The sequence below is a fragment of the Rhynchophorus ferrugineus genome, unplaced genomic scaffold (genome assembly GCF_030347505.1).
Source record: "Rhynchophorus ferrugineus isolate W39M unplaced genomic scaffold, kcgeb_rfMv2 rfM6, whole genome shotgun sequence".
Classification (NCBI taxonomy): Eukaryota; Metazoa; Arthropoda; class Insecta; order Coleoptera; family Curculionidae; genus Rhynchophorus; species Rhynchophorus ferrugineus.
Window position 1 is genome coordinate 18,202,808 of NW_027472585.1, and position 20,948 is coordinate 18,223,755.

Consider the following 20,948-nt stretch of genomic DNA (forward strand, 5'->3'; position numbering starts at 1 on the left):
CTGAAAAAAATATCTTTATTACAGTCCCTATAAATTATATACATATACCCGCTATTAATCAGTGTATTTTAATTTTAGAACCAAAATCACAAGAAAAACCACGTGCTCCTAAATTCTTGGAAAAACTTCAACCAATAACTACACAGGATGGGTTCTCTGTCACCTTTGAATGCAAAGTAGAGGGTTATCCCCGTCCACAGATTACCTGGTTCCGTCAAACTCACATCATCAAGGAGTCTGTTGATTTCCAGATGTCTTACACTGAAGAGAATATCGCCACACTAATTATTAAGGAAGTTTTTCCTGAAGATGCCGGTACATTTACCTGTGTCGCAAAGAATTCCGCTGGATTTGCCTCCAGCACAGCTGAACTGACAGTGGAAGGACCTCTCTCATCACACGGCTCCGACCGAACACATTCCATATCGAGAAAGAGTCTGTCGAGAACCTCGTCCTTGGCCGATATCCTAGAAGGAATGCCTCCCGTGTTCGCGAAAAAACCGAAGACCCAAAGCGTTCCGGAGAACACCGACGTAGAAGTGGACGCCATTCTAGCCGCCATACCCGAACCGGATGTTAAATGGTACAGGAACGGAAAGAGAATCACCACCAAGGAGAATATCACAGTTACGACAACATCAGAGAACTATATCTACACTACCAAGGTTAGGATAACGAAGATAACGAAAAAATTGGAGGGTAGGTACAAAATCGTGGCGAAAAACAGCGAGGGACATGCTACGGCCGAGTTCACTCTTCGCGTGAGGACCACTGAAGATGAACCTCCAGAAATAATCGAGCCATTGCAATCGACCACAGTAAGAAAAGGAGAAACAGTTACTTTAAGAACCACGATCGTTGGTAACCCGGAACCGGTAATACAGTGGTATAAAAATGGAAAACCTTTGGACGAACCATCACCAAAGAGAAACGGTGATACTTATGTGGTTACCATAAAGAACTCTAAACCAGAAGACACAGCCGAATATACGGTGAAAGCAAGAAATCCCTTGGGGACCGCAGAAACATCCGCTTTCATTACAGTTCAAGGTAATAAAAATCGATCTATGGTACCAGACACTAATATAATGAAACTTGGATTTTTAGATGCTTGGCTATTAACGACCTTCTTATGCTTCATTTTTTTTTGCAAATAAAGCTATTTTATTTCAAGTAATCTGTTTTATTTACTTTGCACCTTTCAATTCCGACAGACTCTGATCATTTTAGATGCGTGAAAAAGTAATCCACAGTTTTTGCATGTATTTCATACCTTTCACAGATTATTTATATATGAAAACTGATTTACAGATTTATCAGATTAAACTTATAGCGCATACGTATAAAATATGTGGATTAGTTCGTCACACACTAATGTTATATATAAAGTGGATGGTATAAAATTGTTAATTATTTTGCAGAATTTCCAGCTAATGCTGCACCTCCTCTCTTCACCAAGCGCTTCGAGGAACAAACCATTCCAGAAAAGTCTCCGCTCATCCTGCGAGCTAAAGTATCAGGTAACCCCGTTCCAGAGGTGACGTGGTTGTTGAACAATCACCCACTGGAGCCTTCGGACCGTGTCCGCATATTGTATGATGGAGAGAATATCGAGCTTACCATCAAGGAGACCAACTCCGAGCTGGACTCCGGTAACTACAAGTGCGTGGCCACCAACTCAATGGGAAGAGCTTCGCACGGTGCCCCGGTAAACGTCGAAGTCGATACCGTAAAGTTCACCAAGAAGCTGAAGAAGACATACGAGACGTTCGAGAGAGAGACCATCGAACTCGAATGTGAGACTTCTCATTCTGTCAGAACGAAATGGTGGTACAAAGATACTGAAATCAGCGGCATGGATCATCGTGTCGTCATACAAGACGGCAGAACGCACAAACTCATCATCAAGAGTATATCCCAGAACGACGAAGGATACTATAAATGTACCGTTAAGAATCAAAAGACTGATACCACCGTTAAAGTGCAACAACGCAAACTTGAATTCGTCAAGAAGTTGCAAGACCTGGAGGTGACCGAGAAGGACACCGCCATACTGGAGGTTGAGATCACATCAGACACCGCCGATGTTGTATGGCTCAAAGATGGCTCGCCCATTAAAGATACTGATGACAAGTTCGAAGTCGAGAAGAACAAAGGCATTCGCAAACTCCTCATCAGATCAACATCCATCCACGACGAAGGAGAGTACTCTTGCCAATTGGTGGATGAAGAATGCAAGGCTGATGTTTCAGTCATTGAGCTTCCGCCGGAAATCATCAGACCGCTCCAAGATAGGACGGTAACCAGGGGTGAGAAGGCTGTATTCGAAATTGAACTTTCGAAAGGAGACGCTTTGGCTAAATGGTACAAGGACGGCAAGGAGATCCAATTTTCCGAACATGTACAACTTTCTATTGATGGCAAAACTCAAAAACTAAAGATCTACAAATGCGAGCCAGAAGATGAAGGCTCCTACACGTGCAAGGTCGGCGACCAGTTATCAACAGCGAGTCTCACAGTCAATGTTCCTTGGTGCTCGTGGATTAAGCCTCTTCCAGAGGAAACGGTCGTGCCTATCAGTACCGATGCTGAATTCGAAGTTGAACTGTCTCGTGATGACGTCGACGTCGTCTGGTTAAGACGAGGAGTCGTCATTGAAGAGTCATCCAAATATGTCATCACCAAGAACACGACATTCAGGAAACTGGTGGTGCGCAAGGTATCAATGAAAGACCAGACTGATTACAGCTGCGTTGTCGAAAAATATGACCTGAAGACGTCATCCAGGTTGAAGGTAGGCGACAAACCAAGTCCACCAAGAGGCCCATTGGCTGTTTCTGGCATGACCGATCAGTCGTTTACCATTCAATGGCAACCACCAGAAGACGAAGGAAACTCGCCAGTTCTGGAGTATATCGTAGAGATGAAAGAAACCACATCCAAGAGGGACTTCAAGAAGATAGGTACAACCAAGGGACATGTTACGGATCTTGCAGTTACTGAACTGAAGAAGGGCAAGGAATACAAATTCAGGATATATGCTCGAAACGCTATTGGGACCAGCGATCCGTATTGTCCCGAAGAAGGAATCATTGCTGGATCTCGTATCAGTAAGTATTTCCTCGCAGATCGCACAACTTTAATTATTATGACGCTTTAATCCCTCTTGCTTAGGAATTGAATATCACTTTGCTAAAACTGATGAAACTTTATATTGCTTGCTTGGTATATTCCCCCCTGCTCGAGTAGTTCATAAATGTAAGTGCTTCTACTCCCCTAGCTTACTTCTCCGGTTTTCTCCATAAAATTAAGTGAAAACCAACGATATACTTTGTTTAGCACCCCCATCGCCACCGATAAACCTTAAGATGAAGAACGTGACTAGCCGCAGCGCAACCCTTACCTGGGAACCCCCAGAAAATGACGGCGGTAGTGAAATTACCGGCTACGTTGTGGAGAAGAAATTGGAATACATGCCATACTGGGAAAAAGTATACACGTTGGAGCCCTTCACGCTGGAATACACGTTCGAGAACCTGAAAGAAAAGAGCGACTACTTATTTAGAGTATTCGCTGAAAATGCTATCGGTTTGAGTGCACCAGCTCAATCCGATGTAGTCCATATGAGAAAACTAGCAAGTAAGTTAATTTAATACGACCATAATTTTTTTTTGCTTATATATTAATGCTCCTTATTTTTCTAAAGCGGTACCATCACCACCAACACCACCACTAGAGATCAGAACCATCGGGCCCAACGCCATTGTCGTGGAATGGGGCATACCCGAATCAGATGGTGGTTCCCCACTGTTGGGATACAATATCGCGATTAAGGTAACGATAAGAAAAGAAGCCCGCCCTCTCCAGGTATTTAACTATTTTCGTATTTATCAGGACACCAAGAAAACTATGTGGATGGAAATCGGTAAAACGCCGAAAGGTGTTCAGAAATTCACTATTCGAGACCTACAGGAAGACCACGAATACATGATCAGGATCTTTGCCAGGAATGAGATCGGACTTAGCGGTCCCTTGGAATCAGACGAACCCTTCAAAGTTTTGCCTTCAGGCGGTAAGTTCATTATAAATTCAGGAAAATATGTGACTATATTTTCAGTTAATTCAGTTCAGTTAATATTTGCCCTCTTCTAGTTCCTGGGAAATTATAATTTGCTTGATAATATTACTTAGCAAATTTGATTTGACAGATCTCATATCTGATTATCACAGTCTTAATTCACGGAACGGTGATGCATTTTCCGTACAGTTTTTCTCTTATACTAAAATTCAGGGATAAATCTCATAAAACTCTCAACAGTAATCTACAATACCTACTATTTCTCTCTTTTTTGGTAAGGTTTTCCAAATCTAACAAAATCGGGAAAGAAAAAAGGAAGCGTTTCTTCACGTTCACCACCACTATAATTCCTGAATATAATAGTATAACTGAAGCCATCTATTGAGTTGTTAAGGATAGAAAACAATGTTGTAATAAATACAATACACCACGAGGTGTTTGCTTATTTACATGAATAATGTATTACTGTTACCTTTTTATTTCTTCTTAGTTCTGATGCTCGTTTCTGTTTTATTGTTCTTTGACTAATTCTGATTCTTACTCTTCTTTCTTTTACTTCTTATTTCTCGACCTCAATCTGTTCTAACTTATTCTGCAATTCTGAGTCTCATTCTCCAGGCATCGTGTTTTACCGTCAAAGCTTGTCCATCGAGTTCTTGGTGGCGGCGGAAAAGAATAGTTCAAGAAACCCTTTTCTGCATCACAATTCGTTCAGAATTTTAGGAAGGGCCTGGTAGGAATTTCTTATGCCGACGGAACAAGTGCGTTACGGATTCTTAAAAATGATCGAATACTATCTCCAACCTTCTTAAGGTTTAAGGTTATAGCCAAAATAAGGAGACTTCTACCAGGACTAACTTCTGACACGCTTGATCTAGCCCCGGTACCTGCACTAACTCGGTGCCTTTCTAATTCTTTTTGCATGTCACAGATATCACAAAACATAGCTAGATGGTGTAATAAATTAGACCCATAAACTATACAAAAGCAGAAACCTTATGTAAGTTTCCTAGACATATTTCTTAAATATAGATAATTGTATCATCAGCAATATCATCTCTAGAAAAATATGGAACCAACTAGCTCTATTGGTGTAAACTTGAGACCAATCGTTCTGCTTTCAATCTTTCAATGTATCGTTTGTGCCAATAGTGATTGACTGTCAAAACATTGATTAAATGCTTGTTTTATTTTGGAGTGAAGTTGCCACAAGCATACAAATTTAATCAGGATTTTTAATACTGTTATCCTATGCTTAACTAATAGAATAACAAATTTTTAGAAAAATTAAATTTTACTCGTAAATATAAAATCCTTCAGAGTGGCAGGTTCAAGCCAGCATTTACCCTTACTACTTACTAGCTACTGCGGACTAAATCTCGGACTAAATCTTGGACTAAATTCGGATTGTTCATTGCTGAGCAATTCGAAGCTGAACGTCATCAATTTGAACATAGATCTCTATTTCCAGATGTTAAAATGACATAAATTATCTTCTTTCCAGTAAACCATAAATTATTTCATGCTCATATTGAACCTGTAAAACTTGTGTTATACTGAATGTACAATTGAATCTATAGTCTATTCAAAATGTATTTGTACATGCGTCACCAATATGTTTAATGTATTGTAAATTCATTTTAGAATCAGACAACATTTTCGTTCCCCATTTTATTCTAGTTAAAAGAGACTGTCAAAATTGTCCGGTTGTCAGACGTATGCAAAATTCTTGAGAGCAATGGTAATAAGAGGTTATAACTCTAACCTATAAACTATTGTGACTGTATAAATTAACTGTAGTTTTTCGATGTACTGTAATGTTAAGATCAATTATATTTGATAACATTTTTGTTAAATTATTTTATTTAGATTAGAATTTTGTTGTATGTTAAAGCCAAACTGAACTAAAACTCAGAGTTGATGCGGCAACGTTGCGACGTTTTGACGTTACAAATTTCGATGACGCATATACAAATAAACTTTGAATATACTATATATGAGGTAGCTATATATATTATTAAAAAAGATGTCAAAATTAACATTATATCAGAAGTTATTGTTCAGTTTATTTACTGGCATATTTAATATATTATGGTGAGATAGTATCATTCTATATCATGTCATGCCTGTAACCAGCGAGATTTACACTCGCGGTTCTTTTTTTAGATATTTTAGTGTCATGCTGCCAAATCGGCATTATTTTGCGAAATTTACTGAATATTTATGCAAGTTTATAAATGTCCATATAGATGCAGACCAGGACGACTTCAGAGAGGTCACGTCCGAGCGAGAACCAACCTCCAGAAGTTCAGAAACCACCACGTCCTGGTTAAAAGAAAACAGTATGGACGCCGACATCAGTTCGTACGCCAAGGGCAAACTCCTGCGCAAGGATGAGTACTTCTTCAGGATATGGTGCTACGCCAGTAAGCTATTTAAGTAAATCTGTTCGTAGCCACAAAGATGTATATAATTTCGTAAACATTTTTTTCCTATTTATATTGTGTATTTATTTTAATCTAAACTAAAACTCATATTATTGTAAAAAATTCCCATAATTGTAGATTAATCGATAGTTTCTACCAGAATTGTGACGACAATCGATGGAATTGTCCAGATGATGTATTTCGATAGAGTTAGAAAATATGGCCTCAATTTATGCGCGAGATCGGATGTTAAAATTGTGTCCAGTAGGACTAAAAATGAATGCGAGTTGTGAGCGAAAACCTGTCAAACTTCCAAAGGGCACATTTTTAACCGATGATCCATTTTTGAGGCATCTGTGATACTGAACGTGAATTAACCCGTAATAGGACAAGAAATACTTATTATTGACATATATATGTTATATTTTAAACGATAATTGATACGACTATATACATACAATATAAATATATAAACTATTTGATAATTTTAAACTGATATTTATGTTGAAACGATTGTTTATTGTTTTTGTAATGATTATTATTTTTATTTTGTTCGATTGAGTTTAATTATTGTTGTTGATGACGAGCAACGTCGGACAGTTTTTTTTGGTTGGAGGCCGCGAGAGACAAAATATAGGTGCATAAAAGTTATCGATGCCTCGCCATAGGGAGCTGAACCACGTTATGTATTTAAAAAATAAATTTTTCTTTTTAAATTATTTATATGTGCCTTTTATTCGGAACGCTGTATGTCCCTTGTTGTAGACTAGTGATGTTAGTTAATGTTGAGATGCAAGAGAGAAAACAAGGTTGTAAATTAAACACAAATTATTTAATCTCTTCTTTGTGTAAATTAATACCCAAAGACGAATTGTTTATTTAATTTATTAATAAAAAAAGTATCCATTTAAAGATAATAATCAATACGTTATGGGGAAAAGAATTACGAATTAGATGGAAATGAAGGACCTACTAAATCGTATGAATGGTTTTGGATAATACTGACATATAGCAACCTTATTGTTTTTGATTCTTGACTCGATACTGTTTTACTCTGGTCAATTCTTCAGTAATTCTTTCTTGTCAATTCTTCTAAATATGATACATTTTCTTATCAAACCTTTCTTCTTAATTCTGTCCTATTCTGATGTTCTTCTTAGTTGCAAATCTTCAACTAGTTCTTCATTTACTACATTTTCTTATCAAAAATCTCTTAACGATTCCTTTATCAATGCTTTCTTAGATGCCGTTAACAATACTGCTTGCAGCGTATTTTATCGCTGAAGCTCCTCCCTCTGATTCTTGGTGGTGGTAGAGAAGGCCGCTCCAAGAAACCCATTTCTGCACTTCGATTCGTTATCGTATTAGAATATCGGGGTGGGAAATACTCTTCCAGCTAGGAACTTCTCATGCCGATAGAACACGTGCGTTTCGGACCCTCAAGGAATTCTCGAAAAGTCTATGGTCCGAAATCATTCTTCCTTGATATTTATGGTTAAAGGCGCCATAAGGAGTCCTCTGCCAGGTCTAACTTCTAATACGTTTCGTCTAGCCTCGGTACTTGAACCCCCATTATAGCCGGTCGAACATCCCTGTTGTTGGACACGTGTTTTCTGTTTATTCGGTGCCTTTTTTAGTTGGCTTTATTTCAGCAGAAATTCAATACAATGCGAATATGTTATGTTTTCTCAAGAGATAAAACACTTATAATTTTCGTAAACATCAAGCTATACAATATTTTGAAACATATACAAATAATAATTACGTCGCAACAGTTAAAATGTGCCATAAGCTTTCAATTTTTTATAGTCTTGAAGTTACAGTGGATATATTTCAGATCATTTCTTATCATTTGAGATCATAATCGTTTCATGAACTTTTTACTGAGTATGTAGTTGATATGACAAATGGTGAGTTTAAAACAAAAACCTTTATTTTACTTAAAAACTGTTAAAATTTTAAGGAAAGTGGCGTTTTGTTGGAGCGATTGTACTGGGAATACTGCTGGTTAAATCTTACTGTAATATAAACAAAGCCCTTAATTCTAAACATTTAACGTATCACATCCTTATTTTATTTCGAGCCATCGTGCCAATCGGATATGCGTGCGACTAGTGTAGATAGTAAGTGAAATAGTTATTTTTATCCACATTCATACGCTGATATCTTCGCAGTGTCACGCGGTATATGCTATAAGGACAATATTCGATTTTTTAAAAATAAAAACACCAATTTTAAATCTATGAACGGTTTTTAATAACTTAATTCATGATCTAACAATATACTGAAAGATATTTAGGATATTTTACATTCGGTTAACGATATGAAGCGGCCACATCTCAAAGAGTTTATTAGTTCCAAATTATCCAGAAAAAAATTAATATACCTAAATCGGCCAAGTGAAAAACCTGGAAATTATTTGCAGTTTGTCAAATGTTCGCTAGAGTGTACAGATGTAGCAGCCGGAGGGCCGCGACCCGTCACAACACATTTTCTTCATCATCAGATATCAATCTTTATAACAACATCGATAACAACCCAGCTACCAAAGAGACTAAAACATCAGTATGACCTCCAATATATTTTTGAATCAATTCAATAACTAATGCCAGCTTGGTTAGCGCAGTGGTCGAAGCCACATAATGGTCTTCTTATTGTTGGAGTAGTCGCAGATTTGTATCCTCCTGGGGAATGGTCGTACATGTATTTTCGTACATTTGTGACAGTTTATATTTGTATTGTTTTTAATGCAAAACTGCAAAATCCGACAAGGAAATTGATCCCAATCACGCTAGTAACCAAGCTCGGCAAGCAGGATATATTCTGGGATGATCTCCAAGTTGCTCACTCGCAGTCAGTAGGCTAAATGTCGACGGCCGTGTTTTGGTGTCCATATTCAGCAGTAGGTCTAGCCCAGATTAATCCTAGTTGGTAAAAGGAAACTTTAAAATATGTAAAAAAATAAAAATAAAAATATTTATTTTATTGTCACATTGGTTTAACTTAAATAGGCCTAACTAAGGAAATGTTTTGCGTAGTCCCACCAATGCAGGTACTAAGACTAAAAATTAATCCAGAACATCAGTTTGGCTTTCGCAATAAGCATGGGACTATAGAACAAGTGCATAGACTTGTAAACAAAATAAACGCTGACCTAAATGCCAAAATATGGCATACGGGCTTGCAGGTTAAACTAAAGAAATTTCTCCTTCATTCGGACTATCAGTTACTAAAATCGTATCTCATTGATAGACATTTTATTGTAAATCAACGCGATGAACATACCGAATTAAATCAGGAATCATATATTCAGGAGTTCCGCAAGGTAGTGTACTGGGTCCACCCACCACAAAAATAACTACTGCGGCAACATATGCAGACGATACAGCAATCTTAGCATCCCAAGAAGACCCAGTCACAGCATCAATAAACCTACAAATCCACCTGGAGCAAATACAATTATGGTTGAAGACATGGCGCTTTAAAGCCAATGAAACAAAATCCACGCATATAACGTTTACCCTGCGTAGAATAACATGTCCACCAGTGAATATGAATCATCGTCAACTCCCCCAAGCAGAGCATGTTAAATATCTTGGTATGCGCTTGGATCGACGCCTAACCTGGAAGAAGCACATACTCTCTAAACGGAAACAACTGGGACTAAAATTATATTAAATGTATTGGCTCATCGGGCGAAAATTCAAGTTATCATTAGATAACAAGGTATTACTGTATGAGTCTATACTCAAGCCCATTTGGGCATATGGAATCCAACTATGGGGTACCGCTAGCAAATCTAGTATATCCATCATTCAACGGTTCCAAAATAAGGTGTTGCGTGCCATTGTTGATGCTCCGTACTATATTTAAAATAAAGTGATAAAACGCGATATTCCTCTAGAACCTATAACGAGTGTAATTCAACGTGTTTGTGTGAAGTACTTCGAAAGATTATCAGTGCATCCCAATGTACTCGCTAATCAGCTAAATATGCGACGTGATAGTGAAGTGTGTAGACTAAAACATTTAACACCACCTGATCTGATTACTGGACATATGTAGACTTTAGAATAAGCTTTAGAATAAGACTAATTAATTAAGATAATATTTTATACAGAAGATTGCTTAATGAAGTGATTTTCTACATGCCATGTATGCGTAATATAGACATAAGAAATACTTGTTGCCAATAGGGCAGATTGTGGACTCACGAAGAGTAATAAAAAATGTTCGAGCTCTGTATGATTAAAATGTATAGAGAAGTCAAGTACATAGTATCTTTGAATCATTCCAGCTGTGTCTGATCAAAAGGTATATAGAAGTTAAGTAGATAGTTCCTCTGAATTTCTGTTTGAGCTGTGTGTGATCAAAATGTATATGGAAGTTAAGTTGATTGTACCTCTGAAATTCTGTTCCAGCTGTATTTGATCAAATTGTAGTCAGGTTAGTGACAACCCAGCTATGTAAAGTTAAAAAAATTAAATGACTAGTACATGAAAATTCTCTTGGGTGTTGTTCTCTTGGGTAAAATCTTACTCAGTCTGGTTACTGGCATGACTGAGATAATTCCCTTGCCGGATTTTACTCTCTTGCTTAGGAAAATTACAAATATTAAAGAATCACAAACATAAATTTACGATTTATGCAGGATTCGAACCCTCAGTAATCTCAACAGTGTATTTATGCAGAATTTTATTTTAATATTTTTTCTGAGAAATTACATTTAGATTTTATTTCAAATTGAACTGCTCAATAAAATGTGTATGAAATACTTAAAAATAATTGTCTGTTATAGCAGTTTAAACTAACCAACGAAGTGCAACGGAATGGCGTTGTCAGCGCCTTTCTACTAAGACCACGCAAAACCATTCTGAAATTATATGTGTAGTATATTCGAAGTTATTTTGTACATACCTCATCTAATGTTGTGACGTGAAAACGTCGCAATGTTGCCCGCATGTACTGTGAGTTTTAATTCAGTTTGGCTTTGACACACAACAAAATTCTAATCTAAACAAAGTAATTGAATAAAAAAGTTATCAAATATAATTTATTTTAACATTATAGTACATCTAAGAACTACACTTAATTGTTCAGCCACAATAGTTTATAGGTTAAAGTTATAAACTCTTATCACTATTGCTTTCAATAATTTTACGTACGTCTGCCTACAGGACGACTTTGACAAGCTCATTCTTTTACGTGTTTGAACTAATCAGACAGCATTGGGTCTCGTTTTAACTGGAACAAAATGAGAAAGAAAATATTGGCTGATTCTAAAACGAATTTAAAAATTGCGACAGGCTGTACATTAAACATCCTGATGACGTATGTACAAAAAAAAAACTTTGATTGGACTACATTAATTTAACACTCTGTTTATTACTCTATTGTGTGGACATCAAAAAAACATTACTCTAGAGTTGTAGTGAATAACCAGTTGTAACATGACTGGTATATGTCTATAATATGTCATGTTCTTTGAAATTTTAAAAGGATAACAAGGACAATATAGGATGGCATCCTCTTAAAAGGCTAACAATAAACTTCAGCTTTTACCTATTATTTTTTATTTATAAAGCAATATCCTAAACATACTCCATATAATACAGATACTTATTCATCGATTATCTACGTCTACTATTACGTAAATGCTTTTTAAGAACTATTGGTAAAAATACTCAGTCGCAGTCATTGTGATCTCTATTATAATACAAAGAAAATAAAATATAGAATGGCCAGTGGAATCACTAAATAAACAACGACCACTACATTACCTAAATTAAACAGTATCTTTATTATCAAACTGGACATAGCTTTAGTATAACTAAATAAAACTATTGAGATTAACAGATATTATATACCTTAAATAGAATAAATACTACAACATATTGTATGTAGAAAGATAAGAATATATCGGTGAGGAGAACTGTCATTATATACACACTTAATTTGTTAAAATATCGTTATTAAATGATATAGAAACTAGTCGTAATTCAACTAAGTATACTCGTAAAATAGTCCTACATTATGGTATATAAAATACTGCTATCTATTACGCTTATATATAAAAATGAATGCAAATTGGACATAAATTCATATCTCTCGATATATGTTTATATCTACGGTTAAAATAGTATGGTAAAATTTGTAATATAATTATGAGAATTATTTATATCAAGAATGTGGCACTGTTATTAACATTAATTATTGTTAAAGGTGATAAAATCTATTTTTGATGTTTTTTTTTCTTATAGATTTTCGTGTGGATGAAGGGAATGCGTGATATCGAATGCATTTATTCGTAAAACTACAATAAATACGTGTTTGTATAAGTCTTACTTCGGATTATATACGTTTTAATTAAAATAATATCACAAATAGTTACTTTTGTATAAATTGCGAAAATTTGCGAAGCAGGAGAAATCTTAATAGCTAAAATTACAGGGTGTGTCTGAAGAGGTGTGTGGAGAGCCTTAGAATTTACGCAGCGTTTCGTTGGCGATAAAACAGAATCAAGGGACAACGTACCAGATAATCTTATTCGAATCTTATTCGAGAATGAATATTCGAGCCAGAATTTGTATTTTTGCTAGGAAGAAACATACGTTTATTTATAGAAAATTTATTTTATACATTTTTTAAACTGTAACATTTATATAATTTGAGAAGTAAGAGTGCAGTTTTTGATACATTTATTTGACAAAAAAAATCATTGTGTTTTAGTTATTTTTGCTTTTATGTTATGTTTAATTTAGTTGATATTTATTCTGTCTCTGTAAATATAACTCATATATATGTGAGTATTGCCAAATTTCTTGTAAATTTAAAGAAGTCTTGAATAAAAAAATTATCTGATTTATTAAAACATATTGTCAATAATTTTCTCAACTTAATTTTTCATAATTTTATGTAGATTCATTAGTTCGACATAGACCCAGCCATTAAGTAACTATATAAAACATATTTTAACTAACCAAACTCTTTGAAAATTAAGCTATAAATATATGAAAAGAAATTAATCATATTTCTGTATTTTCGATTTTACCGTAATCCATTCGACACCAAAAGAGGTGCGGTTTACAGATTCATCAGTCAATGTCAATAATTTACTTTGTGAATAGAAATAAATATATAATAAAGCACCAGTTTTGGTTCTAAAAGAAATTTAAAATAAAAAAACATTACAATGAATTTAGATGATTTAAAATCTGAACCTTTGATTATAACCTGAATAGATAACGATGATAGTAAGTGACTTATTACAATAGAGAATCAGCTTTTAAGACATTAGATCAAGGACCACTTGATTTTACATATCTACTGGGATATATGTAGAAATTGGCGCAATAATATAAACAAGTCATTTTGAAGAATATTACAATGAAATATGTAATAGGAAGAATTAATTTAAAATAAAATTGAAGTACTAAGGAGCGAATAAAGAAGAATGTGACACATGATGAATAGGCAATTTAAATTTTTTATTATTTCTGATCAAGAATTTTACTGCTACAGTTCAATGACGTTATTTTTTCATATTAACGTTTATTACAATATTATTGTTTTTTAATGTTAACCGTTCTGTTACCTTTGTTGCTTAATAATAAAACAAAAATACACCCAATAAAAAGCGCACCAATTTATTGAAATTCTATTGCAAAATTAAAATAAATTAGTAGGCTTTTGAGGGCTTTTTATGATATCCAAGTTCCTGGTATTATTTTAAGACCCCCCATTGACAATTTTTTATCAAATTATTTTAATATAAACTTAGTTCAACGTTGGCAAAGTTCGTTTTTTTTTCTGTTCACCGAAGCCTTGACGCCTCGGATCATTAATAATTCATATCGTATGCGCTTGCAGTTTTTCTCCATCTCCCCCTTTGCGCCGACCTCCACTCCTTCTTCTCCTTCTGCTTCTGCTCCGAAGACGGGAATGCCATTTCGTGCAATGTCTTATTACGCATTCAATACATCATGCCAGGATGTACACCATTTCCTCTTTGGAAGTACACGTTGGGATTGCTGCTGAGGGTCGGCTCGAGCGTGGTATACAAGTTACCATCGTCGGGTCTCAAGTAAAGACCACCTGTAACAGAACGACATACGTAAATCGATACAAAAAGGCATCCGATGCGATAGTTTTTGAATTTTAAATGTCGGCTAATCGAAATTCCTTTTTTTAATATATACAGTTTTTTCGACAGAAAACACACTCACTCTTTGATGTTGTACTTCTAAGAAATCCTATCTCTCTCTCTTTCTCTCTCTCTCTCTCTCTATATATATATATATATATATGTATATTTGTATTAAATTCTCATGTCACAATGTTCGTTCCCATACTCCTCCGAAACGGCTTGACCGATTCTTATGAAATTTTTTGCGCATATTCAGTTGGTCTAAAAATCGGCCACTATCTATGTTTCAAACCCTTAAAAGATAAGGGGTGTCCACCCCAACATTTTTTAAAAATGTTTTGGATAATTTTTTTATTTCTTTATTATGTGGCATTAAAAAATACATACAACCCTAAATTTTCACTAATCTATCACCAACCAACAGTACGGAGTGGAGATGACAACGAAGATGGTCTCCTGTTTTTCACAAACAATAAGCCTTCTCGTACTCCCTCTACAGTTTTCGGCTATTATTAGTGTTTATGCGCCAACCACAGTAGTTAAACATTTTTGCTATCTCAGTGTATCTCTCATATAAGTATATTCTCAAGTAACTTTATTATTTATTTATTAACAACTAATATTATCGGATGTAATTTATTATTAATAACTAATAAAATTAATAATTTTGAGTGTAATTCGCACGATGAGTAAATTGATTTACGTAACCTCTGAAATAAATAACACGTGTCACGAGTTCCCGCAAACAACGGTTATTGAGTTAAGTATAAATTATTTTTATACGTTTATTACGAAATCAAAAATTATATATATATATATATATATATATATATATATTTATATTATATATTATATATATATATATATATATATATATATATATATATATATACAGATATATATATATATATATATATATATATATATATACAGATATATATATATATATATATATATATACAGATATATATATATATATATATATATATATATATATATATATACAGATATATATATATATATATATATATATATACAGATATATATATATATATATATATATATATATATATACAGATATATATATATATATATATATATATATATATATATACAGATATATATATATATATATATATATATATATATACAGATATATATATATATATATATATATATATATATATATATATATATATATGTATATGTATGTATAAGAAAATATTGAAGATTTTACTCATTACAGGAACTCAAAAGCTACAAATAAACACGATGTTATGATAATTTTGTACTTAGATATTGAAAAACTTATTCTCTTTAAAAAGACTTTTATTCATAAGCTTTGGTAAAATAAATATTGATCAAATATATATAAATCAAGTTATTTTAAACCATATTTTATCATATTTTCCCATATTTATAACAGCACGAATATACCTTGTCGAAGGAACAACATTGGTTAGCCAGCGATTCATTTTAGCACTTCTTCAACATTTCCAAGCTATGTAGCAGCGAATTTACGCTACATAGATCTGAATACCTGGTAAACAGAAGACGCTATGACCGATAAATATACTGGACGCTGTTGAACTTCTCATTCAAGCTGCAAGCAGCAAGCAGCAATATATCCTTCGAAACCGCTTGCACGACCGAGCAAATGTGACCGAGTGTTCTCATGCAAAAGAATGACTTTTACATCTTTGCATAGTAAGCAATGAAAATTTAATTTGGAAGCACTTCTGAATGGCATTTTCAGTAAATTCTTAGCTTTTCCGTCGCATGTAAACCTCTAGTAACAGTTGATTCATCAAGTAACAAGAGTTGTTTGAAAGTTCTTTGAGAGTTTACGTTCAATAAGTTCTTCACTATCTACTTGGTTATCTTTCATTCAAGCCATTCTTTATCATTCAAATAATTTTTAAAATATCTTAAGAATTGTGCGGTTAACACTAGTACACATTTTATAGCTCAATAATACCAAATGGAATGCTGTTCCTTTATATACAGAAATGTTCAAAATATAAGATTTAACAGTTATGTTAGACAAAAAGCAAAATACTTTAGAACCAAAATAAAACAACTATACTCGTTAGTCGCAAAATACTCTCAACATCAAAAAGAACTCTAAAATCAAAAAGATTGATTTATCAGACAATCATAAAGCTAATTTGGACCTATAGGATGGAAATATCGGGTTGCACTAAAAATTCAAATCATGTAGTCATCGAACGCTGTGAAAACAAAATTCTTCGATTAATTACCAATGCCTATCGCTACATAACCAACGAAGAATGGTAGGATGACATGGAAATCAAGTGGATTTGCGAAGTTATCCAAGATTTCGTATTAAAACACGAAAGATGATTACTAAATCATATTAACGTGGAAGCAATACAACTACTGGACAACGCGCAGGATGTCAGAGGATTGAAGTGAACCAAACCACACGAAATTATATAAAGTGTATAACTTTAGTGTAAACTATAGCTTAAGTTCTTATAATTTTATAACTAAGGATACATATTAATGTAGTTATCTTGCACTCGATTTGTTTGCGAATTAATCCAAGTAGAAATGAAATGTACCAATAAATGAATTTATAATTAAGATTGTACTAAGCATATCTAATAAATATGTTATCAAAAAAAAGTACGCATGTAAACGAAGAGATGGAAATTGACACAGGAATTGGAAAAAAAATTCTACTTCGATATAGACAACAAATTCATAAATAAAAAAGAAATATCATGCAAAATTAAAATGGCACTATCCAAAGCAATTTACAAACAGTTGCCTTTCAGTTGCGAAACTCGGGAATTGTCAAAATACGAAAAAAGTTAAATAGAAATGGATGTAACAAACATGGATTCATATCTCTCGATATATATTTATATCTGGATTAAAATAGTATGGTAAAATTGGTAATATAATTACGAGAATTATTTACCTCAAGAATATGGCACTGTTATTAACATTAGTTATTGTTAAAGGTATTAATATCTATTTTTGATGTTACTTTTTGTTATAGATTTTCGTATGGATGAAGAGAATGCGTGATATCGAATGCATTTATTCGTAAAACTACAATAAATACGTGTTTGTATAAGACTTCGGATTATTTACGTTTTAATTAAAATAATATCACGAGTAGTTACTTTTGTATAAATTGCGAAAGTTTGTGAAGCTAGAAAGGGAGCTAGAAATTAGAAAAGTGATGGTGGATACGAGATAAAGAGAGTATGGGAAGCAAGGATGATGTGGATTAATATCAAAGAGTGATCTAAGCGAATCTGGGATGAACGTACAGAGAATTACTTCAAACGAGAAGAAAATTCATTGCCGAAGCAAGAACAATCAACACGGATAAAAAATAATGGACGAAATTTATACACGGCGTAAGAGAGAACAAACAATCAGCATGACACATCCACACCACTAAGTGATACAGTTTCATACTTTATACTTAAAAATAAAGTAAAGTTTTTACAGGAAATAAAGCGTGCTGTAATAATAAAGGTATTAATTGTTACGAGCAATATAAAGTATAATTAATGATAGGGTAATTTAATTAAAAAAGATATCAGACGCAATACTCGTACCGTTAAAAGTTATTTTATCTGTAATTATCATCGTCCAACAGTACATTAAGATCGTAATCCCAACCGAGAACGCTAACGCTACTATGTTACAATTCTTGTTGCAATTGAAACGGTGAAAGTATAAATATGAACGGAGAAAAAAGAATCAAACCGAATATCTCCACGCATAAACTTAACGGCGGAAAAAAGCCGCCAATGGTAGATGTGAGAATGGTAAAAATCCTCTAAACAAATGTTTACGATCAGAATTTATGTATTCCTATGCGGTTTGCAATAAATATACTTTTATGTTGTTGTAAATTAAATTTTCTTTACATGCCCAATATAGTAATAAATTCTAAAAGACTTCCAAAGGTATCTCATTAATCAACTTAATCATTAAAATTGCGAGATGCGTATTGAGGAATATACCCACACCGTTTATTGCATTTGGCGTCGTGACTGTTTTTTTTTGTGTCCGCCGAGTTTTATTCCTTCGTCCATATTTATTGGCCATTTCCTTGGGAATATTTTTGTGTTGTGTTGTAATCGAAATTGATGATACGGTTTTACACGACAAACCATTACAATTATTTTTTAAATATGATTCTAATGATTTAATCCGAGTTTATACGGATCATTTTAAAGACAATTTAGGGCAGATTACATGGCTTGGTGAAAACGAAATAAAACAGTGGTTGTTTACACGGTGTAACCGTTATTTATTAATGTAAAATATAATATACCGAAAATACAAATAGATAAAAGAGAGTGGCGCTGGGCCTACCTGTAGATGGAGGTTGGGAGTCGATGGTGACACGTCTAAACTGAACACTAGCCAGACACTGAATGATCCAAAGTACCCTTCAATAATAACCCAGATAAACGTTTCGGGGTTGCCAGATATTCGTTATCGTGTAGTAGTTGGCACTGCTGGCACCCCTCCCGTGTTCATCATCTGGGATTATATTTCCGGGTATTTTGTTCATTGTTATTCCATGATGTAAAATTCGACATGCTTCAAGATCCCTACACAATACTATTGATATGTGCCTTTTTAACAGCTTTTTAAATGAGGTCTAATCTCTATGTTAGCAAGCATAACCATGTTGGAGCTTCAAAGTCACCAGAAGAACCGGAGGTATAAACGCAAATACAACTGACATTATTTTTTCTTTTAATTTTGTGGATTACTGTAACGGATTTTTTTTGTAATATTTTACAGTATTTCTGACAAAAATAATTTGTTTAATGTAAAAATGAAACATTTTGAACTTTTTTTGTACATACGTCATCAAGATTTTATTTTCCTTCTCATTTATTCTAGTCGAAAAGAGACACAATGCTGTGTGATTAAATGGAACACGTAAACGAATGCTGTAATACTGATAAGAGGTTATACCTATAACTATTGTGGCTGTATAATTAACTTTAGTTTTTAGATGTACTATAATGTTAAAATAAATTATATTTGATAACATTTTGTTCAATTATTTTATTTATATTAGAATTTTGTTATATGTTAAAGCCAAACTGAACTAAAACTCAGAGCTGATGCGGCATATTGCGACGTTTTAATGTCACAAATTTAAAAGACGTATGAACAAAATAACTTTGAACGGACTATAAGTTTTGTGTTCTAGAATCTGAACGTTCAAGTAGAGTTTATTCCTTTCCAAATGATCCTTCTTTAGCCAATATATGGTTTGTATTGTTAAACAATGACAAAGTTAAGGTACTCTCTTATGAACTCGTACATAAGCAGAGGATAGTTTGTTCTTTACGTTTAAGATTCAAATGTTATAGAACATTACCTAACTAAGAGGCTACCTCAAATTGTAGTTTAAATAGTAGGTCATTATGCTCGATGTACATAATTAAATTTAAATGAATAGTCTTTTACATGATATTCTTTACTTTAACATATCGATAAGGAAAATATGGCCACATAAGCACAACATTTAAATGAGCAAAAGTTGATCTGTCCACGTTAGAATCTCCACAAAAATTAGTACAAATATTTATTTATTATTTCAAACAAAGTAATTTGAAAGCCTTAAAAACTTAATGTAAAATGTATTTCGATACATTCTTTTGAAGCAGACGAATCTGGACTTTCAACTTGAGGCCGATAAGAACAAGGATTATGTGGCGTTATCTAAATTTCATTTATCGGTGTCAAGAATCTTTTCTAATTCATTACTTAATTAATTCATTGAATCATGTTTTATGTCAGCAATCGCTTGTATTTTTATTGCAACTGATTATCTGGGTTAACAGTACATTGTAACAAGAAAACTAATAATTAAGCGTGGGTGAGAAATGTCGATGGAATTTTAAAGGACAATTTACATATATTTTCATATTGAATGTTGTAGAAATGGAAAATTTTTGATGAAAGTTCAGTGATAATGGTTTTGAGATATAATCTCTTTGGACTATAAATTAATTTAAAATTATTTACTACATAAGATATTACTGAACATTAAATAACACCGGGTAGTTTTATAACCAACTTCATGTTATAATTTGTTGTAATCAGTGTTTTGGAAATATCTGAATTTGTAGCGAGTAAATCGCATTTTCGTTTCACTATTTCACTTCAATGTGGAGAAAAAGGCGTTCGAAGGTCATCGAATGTTGCAAGGGTTAATGGAACCATACTCCAGCAATTTCAATATATGGATAGTGATTTCGACGCTTTAAAAGTGCTGATTTTG

At 33.6% G+C, this 20,948-nt stretch overlaps 2 protein-coding genes across 3 annotated transcripts in view; one reads left to right on the plus strand and one right to left on the minus strand.

The window, feature by feature from the left end:
• LOC143197894 (uncharacterized) overlaps positions 1-7,227 on the plus strand; it is a 316,954-nt gene extending 309,727 nt beyond the window's left edge. The window contains exons 83-89 of the mRNA XM_076406689.1: positions 79-1,050; positions 1,422-3,110; positions 3,175-3,258; positions 3,340-3,639; positions 3,707-3,834; positions 3,895-4,072; positions 6,328-7,227. Of these exons, the coding sequence (XP_076262804.1) occupies positions 79-1,050; positions 1,422-3,110; positions 3,175-3,258; positions 3,340-3,639; positions 3,707-3,834; positions 3,895-4,072; positions 6,328-6,521 (3,545 nt within the window). The 3' untranslated portion in view covers positions 6,522-7,227. The remainder of the gene's footprint in view (positions 1-78; positions 1,051-1,421; positions 3,111-3,174; positions 3,259-3,339; positions 3,640-3,706; positions 3,835-3,894; positions 4,073-6,327) is intronic.
• Positions 7,228-13,358: 6,131 nt separating this feature from the next.
• LOC143197895 (uncharacterized) overlaps positions 13,359-20,948 on the minus strand; it is a 124,493-nt gene continuing 116,903 nt past the window's right edge. The window contains exon 3 of one of the 2 annotated variants that reach the window (XM_076406690.1): positions 13,359-14,598. In XM_076406690.1, the coding sequence (XP_076262805.1) occupies positions 14,477-14,598 (122 nt within the window). In that variant the 3' untranslated portion in view covers positions 13,359-14,476. The remainder of the gene's footprint in view (positions 14,599-20,948) is intronic. The other variant, XM_076406691.1, reaches the window with a different exon arrangement.